This window comes from Chelonia mydas, chromosome 6, assembly GCF_015237465.2.
Source record: "Chelonia mydas isolate rCheMyd1 chromosome 6, rCheMyd1.pri.v2, whole genome shotgun sequence".
NCBI lineage: Eukaryota > Metazoa > Chordata > Testudines > Cheloniidae > Chelonia > Chelonia mydas.
The window spans coordinates 49,313,720-49,330,922 of record NC_051246.2 but is presented as its reverse complement, the minus strand read 5'-3'; the positions used below and the strand labels follow the sequence as shown (position 1 = coordinate 49,330,922).

Here is a 17,203-nt window from a genome sequence, read left to right as displayed (position 1 = left end):
CGTCCCTATAGTTTAGACTTGTACAACTTCTGAAAATACGTGTTCTTCTCCATATATAATATTGTATTATAATATGTTGCAGTCATCGAACAGAGTACTAAAAACAAATATTATCATGTATGACTAGAGCAGCAGGATTTTCTTTGCTGTTAAAGGAGGTTGGTTATCACACTGATCACCAGTCATTTAAAATATCCTAGATAATTATTTCCTGTGTTGATAGTACATTGAGTATTCTATCTATATACATTGTAACAGCACTTGCATTTATGAGTCTATAAAAGTGTCATCTAGACACCTGCAAAAATTCTACAGAAATACAGAACTTCCAATTACCCACATGTTGGTATCTGTTCAGGCCTCTTCATACTGGCTTATCTCTGCTCTCAAATCCTATATTCCCAGTACAACACCTTGGGGAGATTCACATATTTGCATTGTAGCCATCTAAGTTCAGGGACCACAGCACTTCTCTGATCTCAAGGCAAACTGAGCTCCAATCTTTGTTTTCTTGGTGGATGTGCAAGAAAGTCAGAATATTACAGAATTATTATTTAATTGAATAGCAAACAATTCCAAGTCAATTTAGCAAATTTACAGCAACTTTAAACAGTAGTAGTAAAATTATTTTAGCTACATGAATACCTCTAACAGAAAATTGAGGAAAACTGTTCAAAGTTCATTCCTTATTTGTACAGTAGAGGATTTTGCACTTCTACTTGCTTGCTTTTCGAAGCTGAAAATACGCATTTCAAAATGATAGTGGATGTCAATAATAATGAAGGGGAAAAACAGTTGAACTTCATATGGACCCATGCATGAAGACCTGAAAACGAAGAAATTTGAAGGACGTTGCATCTTTTTCTATTAGCATCAGTTATTTTATTTTCAAGGCTGATCTATATTTTTAATGTTGCATTCCATGAAAATAGGAAAACATGAAGAAAAACTGGTCTGAACATCTGGAATGATATTTAGTCAATGGCTTTTCTGGTCCTTCTTTCGATGGCATCTCCATCAGCCTTAAACTTTTCTAAAGAACTCTTTAGCTGAATGCAAAATGTGAGCTCTGGAATTCTCTAGTAAATTGGCAGCTCCTTCACACTGGCTGGCCTCAACCATTATCCTTTTATGCAAAAAAGGCATGTTGGACCTAAACTGACTGGCAATATTCTTCCTATTTGGCAGTAGGAAAAGAATCTCAGCCTCTGTTACCAAAATCAAGCTGCAGTCTAGTGAGGTTCAATCTTGCTTTCTTAAGACACTTATATTATGAATTCTGCAGATGAATTATTGACTATCCTATCTAAGGAAAGGATAATTATCCAACTCAGGTTTAATATTTGTTACTAAGCATTTCTGTGAGTTGGTTAATTAGTTACTTAGCCATGTATTGTTTTTTATTTAACTTCGTAGATTTTTCTAGTAAAATATTAATAGAGATCTAAAATATTAAGCTCTGTACAATTATTTTAATATTATACATAGTTAGAATGATGACTTGGTAAGAAATGGAAAAATCCTGGTAATGGACTTTTGCTTTAGACTATTTGCTTGTAAAATTCCACAGTGCCCTGTTACTTTGAGTGTCTGCAAGCCTATCTGGGATAAGAGGTTTTTTTAAACCCCTACACTGTTAGTTTATAAATAGATTAATAAATAATTAATTTGACAAAAGCGCTCTCTCTTTGGTGAGTATTTCTTTTCAGGTAAGATTAGCACATCAATCTGTGATAGCATTTTTGCAGCTTGACTTAAAAGCAGCTGTGAAAAATGCATTTGGAATTTTGTTGTCTTAGAAATTGAAACTCTAACTATATTTTAACAATTTTTGAAGATAATGGCTGGTCAAGCAGAAGGCAGCAGCAGCTGTATGTGCGGTCACTAGCTTTTGCGAGCAAACTCAATCATTGCCTTCCCCCTTCAAAAGCATGTGATTGTCACAATTGTATCTATACACTTAATATTTATGAAAAACATGGCACAGAATCCTAGAAATGTAGGTCTGCAAGGGACCTTGACAGGTCATCTACCCTGTGCTGAGGCAGGATCATATATACCTAATGCATCACTGACAGGTGTTTGTCTAACCTGTTTTTAAAATCCTCCATTGACGAGGATTCCACTACCTTCCTTGGAAGCCTATTCCAGTATTTAACTAGTTTTAGAGTTAGAAAGTTTTTCCTAATACCTAATCTAAATCTCTCTTGCTGCAGTTTAAGCTCCTTATTTCTTGTCCTACCTTCACCGTTGCTCTTAATAACAGCCTTTAACATATTTGAAGACTGTTATCGGGTCTCCCCTCAGTCTTCTCAGGACTAAACATATCCAGTTTTTTTTAACCCTTCCCCCTACATCATGTTTTCTAAATCTTATTTTTGTTGCCCTTCTTTGGACACACACCAGTTTGTCAACATCTTTCTTAAAGTGTAGGGCCCAAAACTGGAAACCATACTTTAGCTGAGGTCTCACCAGAGCTGAGTAATGTGGAAGTATTACCTACCATTGTGACAATCTGGATTGATGGACAGCTGTGTCCCTTCAATTCTCCAACCTGGGATGCCTTTTACACTGCTTTGCTGTGAGAGCAACCACTCCTGGCCTGCGCTCGCGCGCTCTCTCGCTGTCTCTCACACACACACTCACACGCACGCACACACACAGCCTCTAGCATGTAAATGACTCCTAGCTGAGTTATGAGTGCTGTTAGCTAGCCACTCTTGAATTATATTGAAGAGTGACACCAGCAAATTCCAAGTTCCAGACTTTCCCCGAGAAATGCGTCTCTTGTACTGCCCAGTACCTTCCTAGACAATACGAACTTATATAAGGTCAGTCACTTCATTAATAGAAAATGATATGCACAAACCTTGTTATCTCAAATGAAGCTTCCTAAAGACTTCAATCCCAACACACTGGCATAGATAAAACAATAAAACAAGTTTATTAACTACAGAAAGATAGATTTTAAGTGATTACAAGCAATGAGGCATAAAAGTCAGAATTGGTTACAAAGAAATAACTAATACTTAATGTATCAAGCTAAGTGAATTCAAAGCAAAAAGGTTTCTCTCACCGTATGTTTATAGCAGTCTGGCTGGATTCCTCCCCAGTCAAGACCCCTCGCCCAGTTCAGTCATGCTTTTATTCTCTTTCAAATGTTGACGATGATGTGAGTAGAGATAAGGGGAGAGAGGTGTTGCTCATTTATATATCTTTTTCCTCCACTTTGAGAATCATCTCTAGCTGGGGTTCAGGCAACAGCCAGTCTGTTTACAAGGGAACCCCCAGTTGTTCCATTGCCAAGATGTAAATTTCTCGCTCACACCTTTCTTCCTACCAAAGAATGACCGCTTAATCAGGTGATAGTCCATATGATTGTGTTGAGACCTGGCTGAGACATCAGTTTGTCTTTTGTCTCTGGGGAACTGGTTTGAAGTTGTTTCCTCAGACTTGGAACATGTCTTCTACAGTAGAATTTTATTACTCTACGTACAATGTTGCCACACATATTTTACCAGGACAATACTGTTCAGCAGATTTGAGTTTTCAAATGATACCTTGCAATGCATACAAAATCTATTATAGTTTTGTAAAAAGGATGAACACATGGGTAGACTATCAGACCCGTGTATTGCATATGACCCTTCTGCTAATATATCTCAGTGGTATTAGTCTTTTTTGCAACTGCATCATATTATTGACTCTCATTCCACTGTAACCCCCAGATCCCCTTTTCTGCAGTACTAACGCTTAGCCAGTTATTCCCCATTTTGTGGTTGTGCATTTGATTTTTCCTTCCTAAGTGTGATAGTTTTCACTTGTCTTTATTGAATTTCATCTCATTTATTTCAGACCAATTCTCCAATTTGTCACAGTCATTTTGAATTCTAATCCCGTCCTCCAAAGTGCTAGCAACCCCTCCCATCTTGCTGTCATTTTCACATTTTATATGCAGACTCTCCACTGCATTATCCAAGTCACTAATGAAAATATTGAGTTGTACCAGACCCAGGACAGATACTTGCAGGACCCTACTAGATACATCCTCCCAGTTTGATAGTAAACCATTGATAACTACTCTTTGAATATTTGAATATGGTTTGTCAACCAGTTCTGCACCTACTTTATAGTAATTTAATCTAAACCACCTTTCCCTAGTTTGCATATGAGACTATCGTGTGTCAAAAGCCGTACTAAAATCAAGTTATATCATCTTTGCAAACTGTTGCTATATATTAAACCTGCAAATTTTGGTCTTATTTTAAAATCTTGAAACTGAAGTATTTAAAATGTTTTGAGGAGTATCTGGTATTTTTGAATCACTCTACTGGCTGATTTCCCAGCTGATTTTTAATGGCAATTCAGGAAAGGGAAGATGCTACTGTTTCTGATTTTACCTGACACAGAATTAATACATATAGTTTGGGATATTTCATAGAGACAGCATTGGTGTTTACACCTTCAGAGCATCATCATATGCCCTTTAGAGCTCCATCATTGCAGTTATGTACTGTTTTTATATAACCACTTCTTTATTATTTAATCCCATTGTTTATATAATAGGGGGCACTTCCACGTCATTGACAGAGACCTGGAGATTATTTCCCTCTGCACATATACTCACACCCTTCCTATTCCTCCTATTTTAATCTTTCACTCTCCCTTTTCCACCCATAAACAAAAATAATTCACCATATCATGGCCACCGTGGCGTCTTTATCTTTTTGTAAAAGAATTCATGAATAAAGCAAGATGTTGTCATCTAATGGGATAGTGGGGGTCAAGGTTTCTGGGTTTTCTTCCCCACTCTGTCACAAACTTGCTTTATGGCTTGGAACAAACCATTTAACCTCTTTATGCCTCAGTTTCCTCATCTGAGAAATGGCTATAGTAATACTTAACTACCTGGGATGAGGATTACTGTTTGTAAAATGCTTTGATGATCTCTGGTAAGAAGTGCAAAGGTACTGAAAATTATTAATCTATATAGAGATTGTGGTGGTACAATACAATGCTTTTGTATTATTCCTTAATATTCAAAGGACAAAATTTAGTCCCTGAAATGTTCCTAACCAAAAAATTAAATGATGTTGTCTCTCAGATTTCCAACACTGGGTCTAATAGTTCCTTCCAGCTGAACAAAGCAGCAGAATAAAAGTTTCCCAGTTAGAATGAAATCCAAGCAGCTTTAAACTACTATGAAAAATACATAAAATGGACTGAACCTATTATGAGACTCAGTGTTTCTCAAAGGCATTTTATTCGCAGTTACTCTAGAACAGTTCTCACTCTGTTATCCTCTATATGGAGGATTGTATTTTCTTTTCAGAATAAATAAAAGCTCCAGTCCAGAACAGATTGCAATTATTTGCTGATCTATCTGTCCGTTTGAGATTCCTGCTCCGTCCACTGATCTCATAGTGAAAAATTGATGTAGAATATTAATCAGGGAGAACTGTAAAGAATCTTTCCTGTAAGCAATATGTCTTTAGGAAACCTAAGTACTGTCATGCCAGATCAGTCTAATGATCCTTCTAGTTTAGTATCCTGTCTCCAGCAATGACCAGTATCAACTGCTCCGGAGGAAGAAACACTGCAGTTGGCAATTGTGGGATAATCTGCACCGCAGGAAGGGTTCCTGCTAACCTCCGGTAATCAGAGGTTGGTTTATGTCCCAAAGCTTGAGGATTTTCAAAATTGTTACCTTCTGGCATTGCTGACTCTCCCACACATGAGTCACTCCTAGAAGTTTTGGTAGTAAACAGATTTGGCAAGAGGTGTTCTTATTTTGCCAAGCCTACTCTAACCTCTCTATTTCTCTTTGTGGTATCTAGTTAACAAGCACTGGAAGACGCCATACAACGTTTCTTAAATACTTAGATAAGCACACTCTTTTATTTGGTGGAGAGAACAGTATTCATCCTACAATGTCATTTAATTTTCAGGCTCACCTTGTGGCAGCGTTTGAGCAGAGCCTTGGAAACATGACCATTCGACTGCAGAGTCTGACTATGACAGCAGAACAAAAGGCAAGTTTGAGAAACATTTGTTCTGTATGCGTACATGTAGATGCACACATCCCAGTGGGGAGGAGGACCAAGTGATTTTTAAAAATTAATTCACAGTAGTGGTGTTTTTATGAAACCTGTCTTACAAACTCGGTAAGTTGCCCTGTTCTGTTCATCTGGAGCTGGCCACTGTCCAAAGACAGGATACTGGGCTAGATGGACCATTGATCTGACCCAGTATGGCCATTCTTATGGTCTTGTGAAAGAGGATAATCCTTTCATTTGTATTTTAAAATAGAAATGTGCATGTGATTCGTGGGATAACAGCACAAGAATGGGAACCTGGATCTTTCCTAAGTTCTATTTCAGCTCTGACACTGTGACTCCCTTTGTAGCCTTGGGCAAATCACAATCTTTCTGCTTGCTTACCTCACAGGGGTGTTTTGAGGACTGATTAGATAATGACTGTAAGTTGCTTGGAACAAAAGAGAGGCTAATTATTGCTTTTTATTACAGTGTGTCTTCTTCCCAACACATACATGCATACATCCAGTAAAAACACTATTAAAAATTACTGCACTATGTACAATCACCAATGTTTAGTGCTACTTTAATGCACAATAATTTCTCTACATTGTGGAATGACAATATCTGAACCCCTAAAAAGTAGTGCTTTCAAGGCCTAGTCAATCGTGCAGTATACACCAAGCCTTGGCACATTTCTCATGCACCCCAGACCATTCACCAAGTACCTAAACCCAGATTGAAAGAAGGCTCCCTGGGAACAGTTACATGGAATCTAAATGTATGGACATCTCATTGGTTTCTTTTTCATTTCAGGATTCCGAACTGAATGAGTTAAGGAGAACCATTGAACTCCTGAAAAAGCAGAACGCTGCTGCCCAAGCTGCCATTAATGGAGTAATTAACACACCTGAACTCACTTGCAAAGGTAAAGAGGCAAACTCTACTTTTAACAGCAGTGTAGCACTCCTGAGACATTTGTCCTCTTGGTAATATCTGATGCAATTTACCTTGCCCAGAGACTGGCTTTGTATATATCATCAACTGTATTTGCTTCTGCTTTGATGTAACATGGAGATGTATACATTTATATCTCAGTAGAGCCCTATGATTTTTGTTGGTACCTTCTATTTAAATAAACTGTTATCAGACCCTCCTGTGCTGTCTAATAAACAGTTTAATAAAACTTTGCTATCTGTAGTTGCTGTATTGCTCAAATTCACTGTAAGCATTTCAGAATTCTCACAGCAGCACAATAAAGGAATAGAATCCTCCTTCTGAGAGTTGTGGATCTCTAAGTAATTACCTGATTCTTTAAAAAAAAAAAATTAATTTCCAGTGCAAAGCAAGGGTCTGATCCTGCAAAGTCTCCTTCACATTACTTGTCTCACTGACTTAAACTGGGACTATTTGCATGGGGAAAGGTTTGCAGGCTCATATGTGAAATATTAATTGTGCCATGAGAAACAAGGAATATTGCTGTGAACTATGCAATGCCATCATTTTGTGCAAATGATTCTAAATGCACTTAATTCCTAAAGCATTTTTGCCAGGATGAGTGACCAGTGGAGATATTGAAATGTCTCCAGTAAATTTGACTATATCGCTGTTAACATTCAGGTACTGGGACTGCCCAACCTGCTGACCTGCGAATCAGAAGGCAACACTCTTCAGATAGTGTCTCTAGTATTAACAGTGCTACTAGTCACTCCAGTGTGGGAAGCAACGTAGAGAGTGATTCAAAGAAAAAGAAGAGGAAAAACTGGGTGAGTGTTCTTCAGGAGACTGTGTGAAACGGATATAAAATTGTCCTATGAACATCCAGGTTGAAATTCTCCCTTGTGTATCAGGTCAACACAAGGACTATGGACCACTTAAATTACACCTAAGCCCTATTTTGAAGACCTAAGTGAATCTTAAGTGATGCCTATGTTTGTGCTGGCCCTCTGCATGGAAAAGAATTTTACGTTCACTAGCCAAAAGGCCAGTCATAAAATCTGTAGTTGCAATAGCTCTCAAAGACTAATCCTGGCTAAGAGACATACATTGTCTAGTCTATTAGTGTAAAACATTAGAGAAAAATCCAAGTAAATGAAACAAATTCACAATGAAGGAAGATTAAGCCTCTTAGCTCATATTGCTTTCCTCTTCTGAGTCCATTCATTCCATTTTAACTTGGGCTGTGTTCTGAATGAAATTTTTAAATCAAATAAATCCATTTTTAAAATTCTTTTGTGATAGAAGTTTCTTCCAAAAGGTTTCAAAATAATCATCTTTCACTTTCCACTTCTCTTTATTTGCTCATCATGTGTTCTATACAAGGTACCATGCACTGGAGGAAAGGTACACAGTATTAAACTCCATTTTTAATTAGACCATTGCTGCTGTAGTAACTTTAGCTTTATTTTAGTTTGGACTAAAATACTTAGTTCTTGTAATATAGTCAGTAAAGCAGTCCACACCCTCCTTCCCACTCAATGTAAATGTTCCTGGATCCTTAGCACACTGAAATTATAAATATGTTGCTACAAAATGTTATAGTTTGCTCTTGTGAACATTTATTCTGAAATTATCGGTGATCCTGTTACGGTTATGTATGAAACTCCCTTTGTGCCATGAGACTGCAACATTTTACTTGAACAGACTCTCATTTTAATGTATCTTTTCTATCCCAGTGGTTTCACTTCTATATTTTAACCATAACACTTTCTCTCCCCTCCCCGCATTGTCCAAAACCTTGGATTCAATGAAAGCAGTGGCTTCTCCAGATCCTCACAGTGCTGTCTTGTGTGTTACTTGTTGGGGTACTCTGCTGGCAAGATGGACTTTATTTTCTCTCCTCCTTGTAAACAGTTAATGAGTCTTTTTCACATCAGCTAGATTAATCCTATATGATCAGTAATCCCTCAGTCATGATCAATACCTCATCATATCTTTTCAGTCCTATTTTATTAGTTGTTTTATGTTTCCATGGTCTAGAAGATTTCATCCTAGCACCAAGCTGTATATCTCATTTGTCATTCCACTATTCTTAGTGTGGATTAGGGGACATTTATTTATTGTGAAAAAGATGAATATATAGGGTCTTAGTGCAGTTCGGGTAAACAGAGGAAATAGCATCTTGATTTCATCAAAGGACCACATTATAGCAGAATGAAGAATGGATATAAAATTAATTCTTTATTTATAAACTGGATATAAGTTGCACCCAGTGAATGTAGAATGCTTATTTCACAGATATTTGTGAGATCTTTTCTAAACTCAGAATGTCTAATTACATAGTGAAACATTACCTTCAGGCTAAAATAAAAGTACTTCAGAGACATGTTGCCACTGAAAACTTAGTGCAATTTAAAAAAATCTTATTCACCTATAAAACATGTGAGTTACACTTTTGTAATGAACTGAGATCACAGGGACCTACCAGTTTAGTCATCATCATGCTTAATTTTTCAGTCATTTTGTAAGTGGGAGTCCCATTCAAAAGACTTACAAGTTGCAGATAGTAGAGAAGGCTGAATATTTTAACCTGATGAAATATTTATCCCTTGAAGGAAGACACGATGTACCAGTGCCTCAGCAACTCAGTTAAGAGATTACTAGCCATGGAGAAAATAAGATTCAGGCAGTGTTGAGATTCAGATCTGTGTGCCATCCCTCATGTGATGTGAAATGACCATGTGTTTGAAGGTTCCCATTTTTAGATAATATAGTTCCATGTACTCTGATTCCTGTTTAAAATTATTTCTGGTGTGTTTGTTGTTTATTGGTCATGTTTGTCTGAGAAATCCAAAGCTTTCCCCATCACTGGCTTTCTCTGTTAAAACTTGTCTTTTTTCCTTTCCCCTTCCCTTTTGCTTGCGCTTCCTCTGGCAGGTCAATGAGGTAAGGAAGACCTACTTTAAACTATAAAATACAAAGCTAACCCATCCATTTACATGACTAACCCCATCAGCATCAATAACCTTGTCTGAGCCATGTTGCTTTATAACTGCAAGTTGTAATAACATTGTTACAAAGTTTCTTGTGCTAAATGGAATTCAGTATTTGTTGTGAGGGAGACACCCTAAAAACAGGAGGCATCAACATCCAGCTCTTTCAAGAGCTTATTCTAGATTCCCTTATTAATCTTATAAAATGGCTAAGATTAATGTGAAGTATTTGTTGCCATTTTGTTGGAAAGATTTGCATGCTAGAGTTTGTACTTTGTGACTTAATTTATTGCTTAGATGCATTCTTTATGATGTCTCTACTGTTATGGTTTTGTTGTTTCAGTTACGCAGCTCCTTCAAGCAAGCATTTGGTAAAAAGAAATCCCCCAAGTCAGCATCTTCTCATTCAGATATTGAAGAGATGACTGATTCTTCTTTACCTTCGTCACCAAAGCTACCACACAATGGCTCAACTGTTTCTACCCCGTTGCTAAGAGCTTCTCATTCCAATTCTCTGTAAGTGGCATTTTTATTTTTTAAAGTCTTTTAAAATGAGTGGTTTGGAAATGTAACCGTAGGAAATGTACTGTAAGGAGCAGTCCTGCATTGACAGAGAAATAGGACTGGATTAGCTAATGGAATGAGGAGTGCCATATATTATTTAGTGATATTACCCCAAGATGAAATCGGAGCCCCATTTTGACATACATACACACAAAACACAGTTCTGGTTGAAATTCCGAACTCAGTGTTTTCCCACTGACTTCAATGAAGCCAGGATTTCACCTAATGTCTGCCCTGAAGATTTCACAGTCTAAGTAAATAAGATAAACCAAAGGTGGAAGAAAGGAAGTAGTAGTATTATTATCCCTGTTTTACAGCAGGAGTACAGAGAGATTAGATGACTTGCCAGGAGAGTCACAGGAAGTCTGTGGCTGAGCTGGGAACATATATCTTGAGTCCCAATCCTGCATCTTAACCATAATACTCTGTGAAGCCAAAAGACATCAACTCTCTTCTACAGAGTAATTCAATATTTTCACCATGTAAGGGAAGTAATTGCAACCACAGTGATCTTGGACTGCAGAACTAATTGAAACTTCTCCTTGTGCTATCAGCTGTTCCAGCACAGGTTGGCATCTGGGATTTCATATTTTATTTTAAGTAAAGACAACACATGTTACTATAAACTTCAGAGAAGAGTTTAATTTCAGAGTGGTCGAACTAGTTCAAGTAACGATAAGAATTGTTTCAAACATTTATGCCAAAAGCCCAATTCTCCACTCTGTCATTTGACTCGCTACGTGACCTTGGGCAAACCACATAATCTCTCTCTGCTTCAGTTTGACAATTTGTAAAATGAGGTTAATGGTACCTCCCTCAGAGAGGTGTTTTGAGGATAAATTAATGTTTATAAAGTGCTGAGAGAACCTTATAAAGCTGTTTTATAATTATAGTACATCAGTAACTTCTTCACTTTGATTTGGATCAGTAGAAATAGAGATGCCACCTAGCTGAAATCAAGAAGCATTGAAAATATTGTAAGAGATCCTGTCTCATGAGACTTCCATATTGATTTCAGATCAAATACATTTGAATAGTATCCAAACTTCAAGTTTCCCATCATTTGTTTCTATGTAAGGAGGTATGATTCAAGAGAACAATAGCAATAAGATGTAGTTAGCATGAAATAATCCCCCCACCACATGTAAAGGTCACAGTTCTTCTACTGCTTAATTGCAATATCATCACTTTCAAGCAACCTCAGCCCATAATACTATGGAATAGTCAAAGCTTAAAGCCAGCTTTTAATGTTGAAATTGATTCTATCTGTCATCAATCAAAATACTCTGTGAATATGGCTAGTCTTGACAAGTAGCTGGAGAGCCAATGGGCTGGAGATGAATTGAGGAAAGGTCAAATACTTCATCTGTGGGGAGGGCTTCAAGCAGGGCACCAGTATGAGTGAGGTGTACATGTTTTGGTTTATTTGTTTTCTGATGGAAGGAAAAACTTTGCTCATTTACTTAGGGATTTAGGCAGAGACATTTTAAACTGAAACCTCGCTGAAAGCATACAGCTCTGGTGCTGATCTTCCTATGTACAAACTCCTGCACCTGAACATCAGCTTCAATCTGCTTAATCGCTTTACACTGAGTACAAGGCTCAGGCAGAGAAAGAGAGGGGCCAGCAGAATGAAGAGGCAGCAGGGCAATCTTCCAGAAAATGTATGTGCTGAAAGGCTGTTCACCCAGAGTTCTGGGGGAGAACAACAAAAATGCCATCAAAATAAACTTTTAAGCATGAGTGGTTTAAAGCAAGAAGGAATTTATCATGTCTGAATAGGTAGGGTTCCAAAGCCCTCCAGAATCATTCAGGGAAGCCCAGCTGTGCACACCTGTTGAGCTTTAAATCTTTCTGTAAACTCATCAATCTCCAAGTGACTGCTGCTACTCTCTGTACTTCCTTAATTTATTTGGATTTTTTGCATTTAAAAGATTTCCTGCATGATGACTACTTTGAAAGAAATACTAATGTTGTCCAAGGATAGGTAACGGCCAGAATTTAGTTTCATGTACTAATTTTATTACCCTCAAAGCATAATTCCTGTGCTCGTAAAGCTAGTTTCTGATGTTTCAGAGTCATAGGTTCATAGTCATAGATTCCAAGGCCAGAAGGGACCATTAGATCATCTAGTCTGACCTCCTGTGTAACACAGGCCATACAACTTCCCCAAAATAATTTCTAGCACATCTCTTTTAAAAAAAACATTTAATCTTGATTTTAAAATAGTCAATGATGCAGAATCCACCACGACACCTGGTAAATTGTTCCAATGGTTAATTACTTTCACTGCTAAAAATTTATGCCATATTTCCAGTCTGAATTTGTCTAGCTTCCACTTCCGGCCATTGGGTTGTTTATACCTTTCTCTGCTAGACTGAAGGGTCCATTATTAAATATTTGTTCCCTGTATAGGTATTTATAAACTGTAATCAAGTCATCCCCTTTAACCTCTTTCTTAAGCTAAATAGGTTGAGCTTTTTGAGTCTCACTGTAAGGCATGTTTTCTAATCCTTGAATGATTCTTGTGAACCCTCTCCAGTTTATCAACATAAAGGTCAACAGATCAATGGATGGGCCCATGGGCCTGATTAGGGGAAGCTGGGGGAGGGAATTTAACCCCCCTGGTACCTCCAGTGGAGAATGACTCAGGGCAACGGGTTCACTCCAAAAGAGGGGGGGGCAGCATTTAAAATACATGGGGAACGCCTGCAAACCTGAGAGGATTTTTTTCAAATCAGTACTTGGTAATTACATGAGAAATGGTGAAATCTGAAACTTGATATTAGTGTTCAGTGATTAAAAAGAAAAGGGTACGAATATGAGATCCATTGTCATAAATTAGAGGAAAGTGGAAAAGTTTGAGGGATTTTATAGCCGTAGTTGATACATATAAAGCGGTAAAATTTGAGTGTATTTTATATCCATATATGATGATTAGAGAGAAAATTAGCAAAATTTGCAAGGATTTTATATCAATCAGTATTCAAGAATTGGAGAAAAGGGCAACATGTGAGGAGATTTAATGTTCATATCAGATAATTAGATGAGAAAAATCTCAAGGGATAATAAAACAGACATAGATAACTAGAGAGAAAATGGGGAGAAATTTTGCAAGAATTTTATATCAGTATTTTAGAATTGAGGAGAAAGTGGGGCAAAAACTTCTATGTTGAACGTTATCTATGTCATCATTGGTGCTGTAAGCAGCAATGGATTTTTGTCCATCAAGCACATCTTGCTGAATCAGGGAAAATTGTTTTTGCTTTGTTAATTAAATACTCTGAAACAGCATTTGAAAGTCATGCTCCCAAGCTCTCTGGTTAAGTGACTGTTTTACAACCTTTCCCAGTATTTCTGAATGTACTGACAGTGAAGCTGAAACAGTCATGCAGTTACGGAACGAGCTGAGAGACAAAGAGATGAAACTGACTGATATTCGTCTGGAGGCCCTTAGCTCTGCCCACCAGCTAGACCAGCTTCGGGAGGCTATGAACAGGATGCAGGTAGGAATGGAACAAAACCCCCCAAAATTAAAATTTGCTTTTATCTGTTAAGGACTAACAGTCCACCACACTACATAATTTCAGAGGATGTATAAAATCAAGGTCCAGTGATGCCTCATGGCGATTGAAGGTCCCAGGGCTCTTCTCACCAATGTAGACATGGCAACCCACGCCTCTGGTATTACACTTTCAATTTTACAGCTACTTATCTAAAGAAATCACTTCATCCACCACCAGTGGTCACTTAGACAGTTGCCAGGCTCTACCCAGGGGTTACTGCATGTCAGTGGGGGTGGTGAAGTGACTTGTAGTGTGCCTTGGGAAACTCTTATCAGAATGTTAAGGATTTTCATTGGACAAACTTTTAAAAGCCCGACACTTAACAGCATTTCTCTTTCTGTCTGTATGTAACACAATAATGTTTGAATGCTCCATCCAATCAATTCAAACATTTCAGAGAATATTCTAGACATCAGTGGCCAGAATGCTGTTGATTTGGGGGAACACTGAAACTTCAAAAAAAGGAGATGAGGGACAGTATTTCTGAGTTGAGTGTGAGGCCTTTGCAAGCTTGGCCAACTAGGGTGGTAGGGCTAGAGAGAAATGGAGGGGACAAGGGAAAATGGGAACATGTACACAGACCCTGACATGGTGAGGAGGATGTGGAATTGGAGGGAGGAGTAGGGGGAGGACCCCTAGAACGGGGGGGGGGGGGGGGGGGGCACACAGCCCCTGGTGTAGGGGAGATTGGGGCACCCTGAAATGGGAGATGGGAAATGGGGGAGACACAGAATCCCTGGTGTGGGGGAGATTGCAGGATCCTGGTATGGTAGAGGGGTGAATGCAGACAGAGCCTCTAGCATGGGGGGATATAGGGGTGTACACAAAGCCCCCAGCATGTGGGAGAATTGCAATAGAGTGAAAGGGGGTACAAGAACCTCTGGCAGGAAGGGGATATTGAAGAACCTTGGTACAGGTGGATGGGGGAATTGGGACATACACTGAGCCTCTGCCTTGAAAAGAGAGAATGGGGAACCCAGGAATGAAAGGAGGGGAAACGGGGAGGCACACACAACCCTTGGCAGGGAGAGAGATTTCAGGGAATCCCAGAAATATAGGTGGATGGGAGGATGGTACACCAGGAGCTTGTGGGATAGAAGGGAGGAACCCAAGGAGCCCCTGGTGTTCGCATGCACTTGGCCTACAGTCACTACAAAGTGTGTGCCCCTTAGATTTCTTAATATGCAGGTTTTTCAAAGGGATTTTGAAAAGTGCATCTTATTAAACACCTGGCGTTTATTCTTTAGGTACTTTAGGTAGTTTCTTGAAATGTATACTTGCAGCCACTCATAAATGAATTGAGGTAGCATGTGCCTCTTGTCTACTCACTTTTCTTTTCAAGAGCGAGATTGAGAAGTTAAAAGCAGAAAATGACCGGTTGAAGTCTGAAAACCATGGCAGCTGTAGCAGGGCTCAGTCTCAAGTTTCCATTTCATCCTCGCCAAGACAGTCCATGGGTCTGTCTCAGCACAGCCTGAGCCTCACAGAGTCTACCAGCCTCGGTGAGCATCCGGTGAAAGGCAATGGGCAAGTTTTATCCTGTAGTTGGAACGTTCACTTTGGTTAGCCATGAGAAACAAAAGAGTAAGGATTATTAATGACTATGGTGTGGATATGTGTCAGCCACTGGGATAAACCCTTCTATTAGAATGTCGTCATCGTTCTGCTACACCCTAAAATCTAGCTTTCCAATTATGACCTCAGCTACACAGAATCATGTTCAGAGCCATTTAATTGTGTACATTTGCCAGCATGATATTTTGTAGGAAGGAAAATATGGGGTAACTGACAGTGGTAATTTTCTGTGACTTTCCCTTTTTGAGAATCATCTGCAGATTTGGCAGGGATGTCAGTAACAATATTCTCATGTTATGCCTCTATGCATGTGAGGACTAAGCTGTGTTCTGTCCCAGTGTAACAAAAATATTGGTGTAAGGCTCTTCATTGTTGTCATTGTAAAACTAAGAGACTGTTGATGTTTGCCATTCATAGACATGCTGTTAGATGACCCCGGTGATGGCTGTGCCCGGAAGGAAGGAGGCAGGCATGTTAAAATAGTTGTTAACTTTCAGGATGAAATTAAATGGAAGGAGGTGAGTTCCATTCTATATTAGGCCTGTACACCCTGTCCTCAGCTTTGAAATGTAACTGGGTTGGGGCTTGATCCTGAACTCATGTCTTTACTCCTTGGAATCTGTTTTGCATTTTTTTTGGCAAACATTTTAAAATTATTTTAGTAGTTCTCCAGTTCTCATACTAATTTAGCATTCAAATCATTCTGTTGAGATAGGCAGTAAGAAGAGTGACCTGCTTCGCAGCAAAACTATGGATCCAGTCTGCGGAGACCCAAAGTTTGTCATTCCAGCCCAAATTGTCTAAATTTAAATCAGGGTCAAATTTTGAAACTATTCCAGGCTTAAACACCCGTATCCCCTGACCTCCAAACACACCTGGTTAATTTTAAACTGATTAAACAACAAACACATTTCAATTATTGTGCCTTGCAGTCGGTTTAATAAACTTGTGGTGCATGTGTAAATCTGCTAAATTGCATTTACAGAGCACCAATCAAACCAAATCATTGTGTAGTTGTTCCTTAATATACACCTATTTGAGGAATAATTTGTGTCACTCAGATCTGCTTTCCATTACATGCCAAATGTACGTGAATAAATTCTGTGGAGAAATGAATCCACCAATTTGTATAAGCAAATTAACTATAAAAATGATTTGTTTAATTCTATTTGACTAGACCTGTGTTTATGGTCAGAAAAGTAATTAAATAGAAATGGTATCCTTATGACTCCAAGACCCATAGTGTAATATCTGTTGTCTTTAATGACTACAACTATTTTTAATTCTGTTAGCAGTGCAGATCCCATGCAGTTGTTGCAAAAAATGTTTTTGGTTTCTGTTCTTTCTGTTTTCCCTTAGACAATCATGAACAAAATTATCAGCTAAATTCTCTTAGTATAATGTTTATTGCCAAGAGATACAAAAAATCTAACTTGATTTTCAGGTCCCTGGTGGAGTTTTCTGAAATGGAGAGGGGAAAACTTTTTTCACTTGCAAATTGAGCATATTTGATCTGGAAGTTATTGAGAAA

General features: G+C 38.3%; 1 protein-coding gene across 10 annotated transcripts in view; it reads left to right on the top strand.

Annotated features, from left to right (window-relative positions):
- The window catches only part of NAV2 (neuron navigator 2), a 649,830-nt gene that overhangs the window by 615,695 nt on the left and 16,932 nt on the right, over positions 1-17,203 (top strand). For 7 of the 10 annotated variants that reach the window (XM_043547852.1, XM_043547853.1, XM_037899955.2 and 4 more), the window contains 8 exons: positions 5,949-6,032; positions 6,852-6,963; positions 7,656-7,801; positions 9,912-9,920; positions 10,311-10,483; positions 13,884-14,037; positions 15,440-15,599; positions 16,090-16,190. In XM_043547852.1, coding sequence (XP_043403787.1) covers positions 5,949-6,032; positions 6,852-6,963; positions 7,656-7,801; positions 9,912-9,920; positions 10,311-10,483; positions 13,884-14,037; positions 15,440-15,599; positions 16,090-16,190 — 939 coding nt within the window. The remainder of the gene's footprint in view (positions 1-5,948; positions 6,033-6,851; positions 6,964-7,655; positions 7,802-9,911; positions 9,921-10,310; positions 10,484-13,883; positions 14,038-15,439; positions 15,600-16,089; positions 16,191-17,203) is intronic. The other 3 variants (XM_043547851.1, XM_043547848.1, XM_007067935.4) reach the window with 1 other exon arrangement.